Source organism: Bombina bombina, chromosome 4 (genome assembly GCF_027579735.1).
Source record: "Bombina bombina isolate aBomBom1 chromosome 4, aBomBom1.pri, whole genome shotgun sequence".
Classification (NCBI taxonomy): Eukaryota; Metazoa; Chordata; class Amphibia; order Anura; family Bombinatoridae; genus Bombina; species Bombina bombina.
In genome coordinates this window covers 147,144,029-147,157,608 of record NC_069502.1, presented here as the reverse complement: position 1 = coordinate 147,157,608, position 13,580 = coordinate 147,144,029, and the positions used below count along the sequence as shown (strand labels likewise).

The 13,580-nt window shown below is 43.0% G+C and overlaps 1 protein-coding gene across 1 annotated transcript in view; it reads left to right on the top strand.

Annotated features, from left to right (window-relative positions):
- Positions 1-13,580, top strand: part of GEN1 (GEN1 Holliday junction 5' flap endonuclease) — a 240,191-nt gene that overhangs the window by 195,097 nt on the left and 31,514 nt on the right. Inside the window, exon 11 of the mRNA XM_053711236.1 lies at positions 2,837-2,980. Within this exon, the coding sequence (XP_053567211.1) occupies positions 2,837-2,980 (144 nt within the window). The remainder of the gene's footprint in view (positions 1-2,836; positions 2,981-13,580) is intronic.

Genomic DNA, 13,580 nt, shown 5'->3' with positions numbered 1-13,580 from the left:
TTGAAAGTGTTGCACAGCTCCTATTACTTGCTGTACTTGTAATAACAGGGAAGTACTGTCTTGCACTCCATGTGACCAGGTATGTACACTCCATGTGGGTCTATGTTCATTTCCTTCATTCCAGCTGAGACTTGAACCTGAGGAGAGCATTTCCTCTGTTAACTGTCTGGGTCTAGGAGGTGGTGCGTGCCCCAGCCATTGGGAGTATAAAGGTGCAGTTTTCTATAATTAAAAACGTTTTTATTTGTTTCATTCTGTGGGTATAACCTAAGCTGTGGAGGACCCTGACATGTTAGAAGGTACTCCTTCTGTACTAAATCATACCTGTTTATACTGTGAGGAGGCCGTGGTTTTCCCGCCCACTCGATTATGTTCCAAATGACTTAACACTATTATAAAATCTAAGAAGGGAGACAAGTCTGCCAAGGCTCTTAGTCCCTCTGAGCCGTCTACCTCTCAGGACTCGGTGTCCCGTGAGATTACTACCCTTGCTACATTATCCACTCCACATGCGAATCCCTGTAACACATGTAATCCTCCATCCGTAGGGGACCCTCTTCCTGTGGACTTTGCCGCGCAGTTTCAAACTGCGGTGTCTGCAGCCCTGCATTACCTCCCTCTAACAAATGCAAGAGAAAGGTTAAACATGGCTCTCCTGACCTGGAGTAATCTAAATATTTATCGGATTTAGCTATTATGTCCCAGTTATCCGATGATGAGTTAACCTCTGTAGCTTCAGAGGGTGAACTTTCTGTGTCGGAGTCCTTAGCGTCTAAGCCTCCTGCTGCAGAGGAACCATTCTTTAGATTTAAAAATTGAGCACTTGCGTTTTTTATTAAAGTAAGTTCTGTCTATGTTAGAGGTTCCAGAGGCCAAGCAGGAGCGGGTATCAGTAATCCTGATTGCTCCATCGTGGCCGCGAAGGACGTGGTTCGTGGATCTAGTGGAGATGTCCTCATCTCCGTGGAAGTTACCTTGTCGCAAAGACCTGCTGATGCAAGGTCCATTTGTGCATCAAAATCTAGATTCTCTGAGGCTGACTGCGTGGAGATTGAACGCTTAGTCTTAGCCAAGAGAGGTTTCTCTGAAAGTGTCATTGATACTCTTATTCAAGCTTGTAAAACAGTTACTCGGCGTATCTACCACAAGGTGTGGAGGACCTTCTTATTCTGGTGTGAAGAGCGTGGTTTTTCCTGGCACAGAGTTAAGATTGCCAGGATCTTATCTTTTCTCCAGGATGGGCTGGAGAAGGGCCTTTCTGCTAGTTCCTTGAGGGGACAGATTTCGGCACTGTTGGTTTTATTGCACAAGAGACTGGCTGAGCTTCCAGACGGGCAGTCCTTTGTTAAGACTCTAATTAGGATCAGACCTGTGTTTAGATCTGGGGCTCCTCCTTGGAGCCTAAATCTTGTTCTTCGGGTTTTGCAACAGGTTTCGTTTGAGCCTCTGTATTCCGTTGACATTAAATTGTTATCTTGGAAGGTTCTCTTTTTATTGGCTATTGCCTCTGCGCGCAGTTTCTGAGATCTCTGCTTTGCAATGTGAGCCCCCTTATCTGATTTTTCAGGCAGATAAGGCAGTTGTATGTACTATATTAGGTTTTCTTCCTAAGGTTGTGTCAGATCGCAACATCAGGAGATTGTGGTTCCTTCCTTGTGTCCTAATCCTTCTTCGTCGAAGGAACTCTTACTTCACAATTTGGAGGTGGTTCGCGCCTTGAAGTTCTGTCTTCAGGCTACTAAGTAGTTTAGATAATCTTCCTCTTTGTTTGTTGTCTATTCAGGGAAGCATAAGGGGCAGAAGGCTACTTCGACTTCCCTATCTTTTTGGTTAAGGTGTGTCATCCGCTTAGCTTACGAGACAGCGGACATCATCCTCCTGAGAGGATTACGGCTCATTCCACTAGAACAGTGGCTTCCTCTTGGGCCTTTAAGAATGAGGCCTCTATGGATCGGTTTGTAAGGCGGCAACCTGGTCCTCCTTTCATACTTTTTCATAATTTTACAAGTTTGATGTTTTTGCTTCTGCTGAAGCAGCTTTCGGGAGAAAAGCTTTGCCGGCTGTGGTGCCCTCAAAATTTGGTCCGCCTCTTCCTTTTTGTTCCCTCCCGTTATTCATTCAGTGTCCTCTGGAGCTTGGGTATAGTTTTCCCAACTGTAAGGAATGAAGCCGTGGACTCTCCCTATCTTAGGAAGGAAAACATAATTTATGTTTACCAGATAAATTCCTTTCCTTCCTGATAGGGAGAGTCCACAGCCCCACCCGTTTTTTTCTTGTCTATGGGCGGTCCCCTATTTATTTTATTTTTCTGGCACCATTTCTCTTACTTTTCCTTGTTCCCTCGGCAGAATGATTCGGGTAATGAGGAAGTGGGATGGATATTTAAGCCTTTGACTGGGGTGTCTTTGCCTCCTCCTGGTGGCCAGGTGTTGTATTTCCCAACTGTAAGGAATAAAGCCGTGGACTTTCCCTATCCGGAAGGAAAGGAATTTATCTGGTAAGCATAAATAATGTTTTTTTATGCAAAGATCCAAACATTTTGTATATTTTTCACTCTTAGATACAACCATGGTTTTCATATGTAGGACTGACTTTTCTATTAGCGTACAATAAGCGTCCATGGGCGTAAATTACAGACTTTGTTTTTGATGATGTTACTGTATATTTAAGCATAACTATAGGCTTAATGGGTTAATCCATATAGTTGCGTATTATAGCCATATTCCCAGGACCCATACACTCACTTGGCTGATCTTTTTTTAATCCTGCTGTTGTGTTCACATATAATGGTTCTCCTTTTTTATTTTCATGTATCTCTGAATTCTTTCTTCCCTAGATAGTTATGTATTTGGTGAGGATCAGCCTCCTGAGTCTTCTCCAGTGACGATAGAAGAAGAATCTCTATTCCAAGCTGCATATCCAGACGTTGTCACCTCATTTCACAAGGAGAAACTAGAAGTTGAAGAAAATAAACAAAAAAGTAAGTACTTGCTTTCAGAAGGAAAAAAACTGCTCCAAAGTTTTCTTGTTGTTGTTCTTTTTTCAGTATTTTTATGAATAGTATTGCAAGTTTGGAGCCTATTTGTTTTTCTTTATATATATTGTGGCAAACCTAGCCACTTCTGGACTATAATGTAAGAAAGGTTGTCTATAGACTGTATTGTGCACTATGTATATGTGACAGACCCTTGGTCAGAACTAAAGAGTTAACTGTGTTCAGCTTTAAGAAACTATTCTTGAACGACAAGGTTACTAGCCTCAGCTATTGTGCACTGTCATTAAAGTTAGTGATAAACAGTCCATTGTTTAATCACCCTCAGAGAGCAGACGCCTAGGTGATAAGAAAAGCCAAATGTGTCTTGTGTTTAAGTTGTTATCTGCCTAAGTAAAGTAATGTGATTCTATTGTGGCCTGTCCAAGGGTGTGGTCCCTCCATCTAATGTACAACATTCTTTCAACCCCCCATCTGGGGGGTCAGACCTGCATAAATACTAGGCATAGCCTTTTAATAAATGTCATTCTGTTTTAAACTTGAAAACTGGCTGGGTTGTGAGTTGCTGATTCCCTATGCAGGACATTGTTCCCTGGTGTTAACCCTTGGTATCCTGTTGGTACCGTTACATATATATTTTAGATGATGTTTCTAGGTGTGCTTAAGAGTACCTAAAACTATCTTTGATGCAAATTTCGTAGAATACGTAATTACGGCATTTAGATAAAATACTCAGGTTGTCATATATTAACACTTTTATATTTATAATTTCTCCAACATAGGTGTGTCCGGTCCACGGCGTCATCCTTACTTGTGGGATATTCTCTTCCCCAACAGGAAATGGCAAAGAGCCCAGCAAAGCTGGTCACATGATCCCTCCTAGGCTCCGCCTACCCCAGTCATTCTCTTTGCCGTTGTACAGGCAACATCTCCACGGAGATGGCTTAGAGTTTTTTAGTGTTTAACTGTAGTTTTTCATTATTCAATCAAGAGTTTGTTATTTTCAAATAGTGCTGGTACGTACTATTTACTCAGAAACAGAAAAGAGATGAAGAATTCTGTTTGTATGAGGAAAATGATTTTAGCAACCGTAACTAAAATCCATGGCTGTTCCACACAGGACTGTTGAGAGCAATTAACTTCAGTTGGGGGAACAGTTTGCAGTCCCTTGCTGCTTGAGGTATGACACATTCTAACAAGACGATGTAATGCTGGAAGCTGTCATTTTCCCTATGGGATCCGGTAAGCCATGTTTATTACGATTGTAAATAAGGGCTTCACAAGGGCTTATTTAAACTGTAGACTTTTTTTGGGCTAAATCGATTGATATTAACACTTATTTAGCCTTGAGGAATCATTTATTCTGGGTATTTTGATTTAATAATATCGGCAGGCACTGTTTTAGACACCTTATTCTTTAGGGGCTTTCCCAAAGCATAGGCAGAGTCTCATTTTCGCGCCGGTGTTGCGCACTTGTTTTTGAGAGGCATGGCATGCAGTCGCATGTGAGAGGAGCTCTGATACTTATAAAAGACTTCTGAAGGCGTCATTTGGTATCGTATTCCCCTTTGGGTTTGGTTGGGTCTCAGCAAAGCAGATACCAGGGACTGTAAAGGGGTTTAAAGCTTAAAACGGCTCCGGTTCCGTTATTTTAAGGGTTAAAGCTTCCAAAATTGGTGTGCAATATTTTCAAGGCTTTAAGACGCTGTGGTGAAAATTTGGTGAATTTTGAACAATTCCTTCATGTTTTTTCGCAATTGCAGTAATAAAGTGTGTTCAGTTTAAAATTTAAAGTGACAGTAACGGTTTTATTTTAAAACGTTTTTTGTACTTTCTGATCAAGTTTATGCCTGTTTAACATGTCTGAACTACCAGATAGACTGTGTTCTGAATGTGGGGAAGCCAGAATTCCTATTCATTTAAATAAATGTGATTTATGTGATAATGACAATGATGCCCAAGATGATTCCTCAAGTGAGGGGAGTAAGCATGGTACTGCATCATTCCCTCCTTCGTCTACACGAGTCTTGCCCACTCAGGAGGCCCCTAGTACATCTAGCGCGCCAATACTCCTTACTATGCAACAATTAACGGCTGTAATGGATAATTCTGTCAAAAACATTTTAGCCAAAATGAACCCTTGTCAGCGTAAGCGTGGCTGCTCTGTTTTAGTTACTGAAGAGCATGACGACGCTGATATTAATATCTCTGAAGGGCCCCTAACCCAATCTGAGGGGGCCAGGGAGGTTTTGTCTGAGGGAGAAATTACTGATTTAGGGAACATTTCTCAGCAGGCTGAATCTGATGTGATTACATTTAAATTTAAATTGGAACATCTCCGCATTTTGCTTAAGGAGGTATTATCCACTCTGGATGATTGTGAAAATTTAGTCATCCCAGAGAAACTATGTAAAATGGACAAGTTCCTAGAGGTGCCGGGGCTCCCAGAAGCTTTTCCTATACCCAAGCGGGTGGCGGACATTGTTAATAAAGAATGGGAAAGGCCCGGTATTCCTTTCGTCCCTCCCCCCATATTTAAAAAATTGTTTCCTATGGTCGACCCCAGAAAGGACTTATGGCAGTCAGTCCCCAAGGTCGAGGGAGCGGTTTCTACTTTAAACAAACGCACCACTATTCCCATAGAGGATAGTTGTGCTTTCAAAGATCCTATGGATAAAAAATTAGAAGGTTTGCTTAAAAAGATGTTTGTTCAGCAGGGTTACCTTCTACAACCCATTTCATGCATTGTCCCTGTCACTACAGCCGCATATTTCTGGTTTGATGAACTGCTTAAGGTGCTCGATAGTGACTCTCCTCCTTATGAGGAGATTATGGACAGAATCAATGCTCTCAAATTGGCTAATTCTTTCACTCTAGACGCCTCTTTGCAATTGGCTAAGTTAGCGGCTAAGAACTCTGGGTTTGCTATTGTGGCGCGCAGAGCGCTTTGGTTGAAATCTTGGTCGGCTGATGCGTCTTCCAAGAACAAGCTACTAAACATTCCTTTCAAGGGGAAAACGCTGTTTGGTCCTGACTTGAAAGAGATTATCTCTGATATCACTGGGGGTAAGGGCCACGCCCTTCCTCAGGATCGGCCTTTCAAGGCAAAAAATAGACCTAATTTTCGTCCCTTTCGTAAAAACGGACCAGCCCAAGGTGCTACGTCCTCTAAGCAAGAGGGTAATACTTCTCAGGCCAAGCCAGCTTGGAGACCAATGCAAGGCTGGAACAAGGGAAAGCAGGCCAAGAAACCTGCCACTGCTACCAAGACAGCATGAAATATTGGCCCCCGATCCGGGTCCGGATCTGGTGGGGGGCAGACTCTCTCTCTTCGCTCAGGCTTGGGCAAGAGATGTTCTGGATCCTTGGGCGCTAGAAATAGTCTCCCAGGGTTATCTTCTGGAATTCAAGGGACTTCCCCCAAGGGGGAGGTTCCACAGGTCGCAGTTGTCTTCAGACCACATAAAAAGACAGGCGTTCTTACATTGTGTAGAAGACCTGTTAAAAATGGGAGTGATTCATCCTGTTCCATTAAGAGAACAAGGGATGGGGTTCTACTCCAATCTGTTCATAGTTCCCAAAAAAGAGGGAACGTTCAGACCAATCCTAGATCTCAAGATCTTAAACAAATTTCTCAAGGTCCCATCGTTCAAGATGGAAACCATTCGAACTATCCTTCCTTCCATCCAGGAAGGTCAATTCATGACCACGGTGGATTTAAAGGATGCGTATCTACATATTCCTATCCACAAGGAACATCATCGGTTCCTAAGGTTTGCATTCCTGGACAAACATTACCAGTTCGTGGCGCTTCCTTTCGGATTAGCCACTGCTCCAAGGATTTTCACAAAGGTACTAGGGTCCCTTCTAGCGGTGCTAAGACCAAGGGGCATTGCCGTAGTACCTTACCTGGACGACATTCTGATTCAAGCGTCGTCCCTTCCTCAAGCAAAGGCTCACACGGACATTGTCCTGGCCTTTCTCAGATCTCACGGCTGGAAAGTGAACGTGGAAAAGAGTTCTCTATCCCCGTCAACAAGGGTTCCCTTCTTGGGAACAATTATAGACTCCTTAGAAATGAGGATCTTTCTAACAGAGGCCAGAAAAACAAAGCTTCTGGACTCTTGTCGGATACTTCATTCCGTTCCTCTTCCTTCCATAGCTCAGTGCATGGAAGTGATCGGGTTGATGGTGGCGGCGATGGACATAGTTCCTTTTGCGCGCATTCATCTAAGACCATTACAACTGTGCATGCTCAGTCAGTGGAATGGGGACTATACAGACTTGTCTCCGAAGATACAAGTAAATCAGAGGACCAGAGACTCACTCCGTTGGTGGCTGTCCCTGGACAATCTGTCTCAAGGGATGATGTTCCACAGACCAGAGTGGGTCATTGTCACGACCGACGCCAGTCTGATAGGCTGGGGCGCGGTCTGGGGATCCCTGAAAGCTCAGGGTCTTTGGTCTCGGGAAGAATCTCTTCTACCGATAAATATTCTGGAACTGAGAGCGATATTCAATGCTCTCCAGGCCTGGCCCCAGCTTGCGAGGACCAGGTTCATACGGTTTCAATCAGACAACATGACGACGGTTGCGTACATCAACCATCAGGGGGGAACAAGGAGTTCCCTAGCGATGGAAGAAGTAACCAAAATTATTCTTTGGGCGGAGTCTCACTCCTGCCACCTGTCTGCTATCCACATCCCAGGAGTGGAAAATTGGGAAGCGGATTTTCTGAGTCGGCAGACATTGCATCCGGGGGAGTGGGAACTCCATCCGGAAATCTTTGCCCAAGTCACTCACCTGTGGGGCATTCCAGACATGGATCTGATGGCCTCTCGTCAGAACTTCAAAGTTCCTTGCTACGGGGCCAGATCCAGGGATCCCAAGGCGGCTCTAGTGGATGCACTAGTAGCACCTTGGACCTTCAAACTAGCTTATGTGTTCCCGCCATTTCCTCTCATCCCCAGGCTGATAGCCAGGATCAAGCAGGAGAGGGCGTCGGTGATCTTGATAGCTCCTGCGTGGCCACGCAGGACTTGGTATGCAGATCTGGTGAATATGTCATCGGCTCCACCTTGGAAGCTACCTTTGAGACGAGACCTTCTTGTTCAGGGTCCGTTCGAACATCCGAATCTGGTTTCACTCCAGCTGACTGCTTGGAGATTGAACGCTTGATTTTATCGAAGCGAGGATTCTCAGATTCTGTTATCGATACTCTTGTTCAGGCCAGAAAGCCTGTGACTAGAAAGATTTACCACAAAATTTGGAAAAAATATATCTGTTGGTGTGAATCTAAAGGATTCCCTTGGGACAAGGTTAAGATTCCTAGGATTCTATCCTTCCTTCAAGAAGGATTGGAAAAAGGATTATCTGCAAGTTCCCTGAAGGGACAGATTTCTGCCTTGTCGGTATTACTTCACAAAAAGCTGGCAGCTGTGCCAGATGTTCAAGCCTTTGTTCAGGCTCTGGTTAGAATCAAGCCTGTTTACAAACCTTTGACTCCTCCTTGGAGTCTCAATTTAGTTCTTTCAGTTCTTCAGGGGGTTCCGTTTGAACCCTTACATTCCGTTGATATTAAGTTATTATCTTGGAAAGTTTTGTTTTTAGTTGCGATTTCTTCTGCTAGAAGAGTCTCAGAATTATCTGCTCTGCAGTGTTCTCCTCCTTATCTGGTGTTCCATGCAGATAAGGTGGTTTTACGTACTAAACCTGGTTTTCTTCCAAAAGTTGTTTCTAACAAAAACATTAACCAGGAGATTATCGTACCTTCTCTGTGTCCAAAACCAGTTTCAAAGAAGGAACGTTTGTTGCACAATTTGGATGTTGTTCGCGCTCTAAAATTCTATTTAGATGCTACAAAGGATTTTAGACAAACATCTTCCTTGTTTGTTGTTTATTCAGGTAAAAGGAGAGGTCAAAAAGCAACTTCTACCTCTCTCTCTTTTTGGATTAAAAGCATCATCAGATTGGCTTACGAGACTGCCGGACGGCAGCCTCCCGAAAGAATCACAGCTCATTCCACTAGGGCTGTGGCTTCCACATGGGCCTTCAAGAACGAGGCTTCTGTTGATCAGATATGTAGGGCAGCGACTTGGTCTTCACTGCACACTTTTACCAAATTTTACAAGATTGATACTTTTGCTTCTTCTGAGGCTATTTTTGGGAGAAAGGTTTTGCAAGCCGTGGTGCCTTCCATTTAGGTGACCTGATTTGCTCCCTCCCTTCATCCGTGTCCTAAAGCTTTGGTATTGGTTCCCACAAGTAAGGATGACGCCGTGGACCGGACACACCTATGTTGGAGAAAACAGAATTTATGTTTACCTGATAAATTTCTTTCTCCAACGGTGTGTCCGGTCCACGGCCCGCCCTGGTTTTTTTAATCAGGTCTGATATTTTATTTTCTTTAACTACAGTCACCACGGTACCATATGGTTTCTCCTATGCAAATATTCCTCCTTAACGTCGGTCGAATGACTGGGGTAGGCGGAGCCTAGGAGGGATCATGTGACCAGCTTTGCTGGGCTCTTTGCCATTTCCTGTTGGGGAAGAGAATATCCCACAAGTAAGGATGACGCCGTGGACCGGACACACCGTTGGAGAAAGAAATTTATCAGGTAAACATAAATTCTGTTTTTTTTAAATTCAACTTTAAGATCTAGAAGTTAACATTATTTGCATTGAAATATGGCTAAACATTGGCTAGCTAAATAAAAGTACAACCTGTTGTTTATATTATTAACTTCATATGTTGTCAGTCGACATGACAAAATAATATTTCTTTCATGTAATTGGCAAGAGCCCATGAGCTAGTGACGTATGGGATATACAATCCTACCAGGAGGGGCAAAGTTTCCCAAACCTCAAAATGCCTATAAATATACCCCTCACCACACCCACAATTCAGTTTTACAAACTTTGCCTCCTATGGAATAGGTGAAGTAAGTTTGTGCTAAGATTTCTACGTTGACATGCGCTTCTCAGCATTTTGAAGCCCGATTCCTCTCAGAGTACAGGGATGTGAAGGGAGTATCTCCTATTGAATGCAATGATTTTCCTAATGGGGGTCTTTTTCATAGGTTCTCTGTTATCGGTCGTAGAGCTTCATCTCCGACCTCCCTTTTCAGATCCACGATATACTCTCATATACCATTACCTCTACTGATGACTGTTTCAGTACTGGTTTGGCTAATCTGCTATATGTGGATGGGTGTCTTTTGGTAAGTATGTTCAATTGAGTACTTTGTTCCAAATTGCGGGCTGACTTAGGCTTGCGGGTCAAATGCTACACTTTATTGCGTCATTCTTGGCGCGAGAATTTTTTGGCGCAAAAAGCGCGTCCGTTGACGCAAGTTCGTCATTTCCGGAGTCGTAATTCACTCAGAGGTTCACACAGGGTTGCGTCGTTAGTGACGCAAGTGTGTCATTTCCGGACTTGGTTGGCGCAAAAAAAAAATTCAGTTACGTTGTGCGTCATACTTGGCGCCAAAAATTTTTTCATTATTTATTGTACCATTGCTTTTTGCCTCTTGCCTTTTTCTATGTCAGAGGGCTATGCTATTTGCATTTTTTCCCATTCCTGAAACTGTCATATAAGGAAATTGATATTGTTGTTTTTTCTTTTACATTTTGCAAGATGTCTCAATCTGATTCTGCCTCAGAAGTATCTGTTGGAACTTTGCTGCCTGACATCGGTTCTACTAAAGCTAATTGCATTTGTTGTAAAATTGTGAAAATTATATCTCCTAATGTCATTTGTATTTTCATGATAAACTTTTACATGCAGATAGTGTGTCCATCAGTAATAGTACATTGTCGGTTGCAGTACCTTCAACTTCTAATGTACAAGATATACCTATGAATTTAAAAGAATTTGTTACTGATTCTATTCAGAAGGCTTTGTCTGCATTTCCACCGTCTAATAAGCGTAAGAGGTCTTTTAAAACTTCTCATAAAGTTGATGAAATTTCAAATGACCGACAACATAATGATTAATCCTCCTCTGATAAGGATCTATCTGATTCAGAAGATCCTTCCTCAGATATTGACACTGACAAATCTACTTTTCTTTCATGTAATTAGCAAGAGTCCATGAGCTAGTGACGTATGGGATATACATTCCTACCAGGAGGGGCAAAGTTTCCCAAACCTCAAAATGCCTATAAATACACCCCTCACCACACCCACAAATCAGTTTTACAAACTTTGCCTCCCATGGAGGTGGTGAAGTAAGTTTGTGCTAGATTCTACGTTGATATGCGCTTCGCAACAGACTGGAGCCCGGTTTTCCTCTCAGTGTGCAGTGAATGTCCGAGGGATGTGAAGAGTATTGCCTATTTGAATTCAATGATCTCCTTCTACGGGGTCTATTTCATAGGTTCTCTGTTATCGGTCGTAGAGATTCATCTCTTACCTCCCTTTTCAGATCGACGATATACTCTTATATATACCATTACCTCTACTGATTCTCGTTTCAGTACTGGTTTGGCTTTCTACTACATGTAGATGAGTGTCCTGGGGTAAGTAAGTCTTATTTCTCCAACATAGGTGTGTCCGGTCCACGGCGTCATCCTTACTTGTGGGATATTCTCTTCCCCAACAGGAAATGGCAAAGAGCCCAGCAAAGCTGGTCACATGATCCCTCCTAGGCTCCGCCTACCCCAGTCATTCTCTTTGCCGTTGTACAGGCAACATCTCCACGGAGATGGCTTAGAGTTTTTTAGTTCTTTCAGTTCTTCAGGGGGTTCCGTTTGAACCCTTGCATTCCGTTGATATTAAATTATTATCTTGGAAAGTTTTGTTTTTGGTTGCAATTTCTTCTGCTAGAAGAGTTTCAGAATTATCTGCTCTGCAGTGTTCTCCTCCTTATCTGGTGTTCCATGCAGATAAGGTGGTTTTGCGTACTAAACCTGGTTTTCTTCCGAAAGTTGTTTCTAACAAAAACATTAACCAGGAGATTATCGTACCTTCTCTGTGTCCGAAACCAGTTTCAAAGAAGGAACGTTTGTTGCACAATTTGGATGTTGTTCGCGCTCTAAAATTCTATTTAGATGCTACAAAGGATTTTAGACAAACATCTTCCTTGTTTGTTGTTTATTCCGGTAAAAGGAGAGGTCAAAAAGCAACTTCTACCTCTCTCTCTTTTTGGATTAAAAGCATCATCAGATTGGCTTACGAGACTGCCGGACGGCAGCCTCCCGAAAGAATCACAGCTCATTCCACTAGGGCTGTGGCTTCCACATGGGCCTTCAAGAACGAGGCTTCTGTTGATCAGATATGTAGGGCAGCGACTTGGTCTTCACTGCACACTTTTACCAAATTTTACAAGTTTGATACTTTTGCTTCTTCTGAGGCTATTTTTGGGAGAAAGGTTTTGCAAGCCGTGGTGCCTTCCATTTAGGTGACCTGATTTGCTCCCTCCCTTCATCCGTGTCCTAAAGCTTTGGTATTGGTTCCCACAAGTAAGGATGACGCCGTGGACCGGACACACCTATGTTGGAGAAAACAGAATTTATGTTTACCTGATAAATTACTTTCTCCAACGGTGTGTCCGGTCCACGGCCCGCCCTGGTTTTTTTAATCAGGTCTGATAATTTATTTTCTTTAACTACAGTCACCACGGTACCATATGGTTTCTCCTATGCAAATATTCCTCCTTAACGTCGGTCGAATGACTGGGGTAGGCGGAGCCTAGGAGGGATCATGTGACCAGCTTTGCTGGGCTCTTTGCCATTTCCTGTTGGGGAAGAGAATATCCCACAAGTAAGGATGACGCCGTGGACCGGACACACCGTTGGAGAAAGTAATTTATCAGGTAAACATAAATTCTGTTTTTGTGACACTCTAAGCTATGGTTGGGCACTTTTATATAAAGTTCTAAATATGTGTTTAAACATTTATTTGCCTTGATTCAGGATGTTCAACGTTCCTTATTTCAGACAGTCAGTTTCATATTTGGGATAAATGCATATGAATAAATCAATTTTTTCTTACCTTAAAATTTGACTTTTTTTCCTGTGGGCTGTTAGGCTCGCGGGGGCTGAAAATGCTTCATTTTATTGCGTCATTCTTGGCGCTGACTTTTTTGGCGCAAACATTTTCGGTGTCATTTCCGGCGTCGTACTTGTCGCCGGAAGATGCGTCATTTTTTGACGTTTTTGCGCCAAAAGTGTCGGCGTTTCCGGATGTGGCGTCATTTCTTCTGTTATGTGTGATCAGTCCACGGGTCATCATTACTTCTGGGATATAACTCCTCCCCAACAGGAAATGCAAGAGGATTCACCCAGCAGAGCTGCATATAGCTCCTCCCCTCTACGTCACTCCCAGTCATTCTCTTGCACCCAACGACTAGATAGGATGTGTGAGAGGACTATGGTGATTATACTTAGTTTTTATAACTTCAATCAAAAGTTTGTTATTTTACAATAGCACCGGAGCGTGTTATTGCCTCTCTGGCAGAGTTTGAAGAAGAATCTACCAGAGTTTTTACTATGATTTTAACCGGAGTAGTTAAGATCATATTGCTGTTTCTCGGCCATCTGAGGGAGGTAAAAGCTTCAGATCAGGGGACAGCGGGCAGATGAATCTG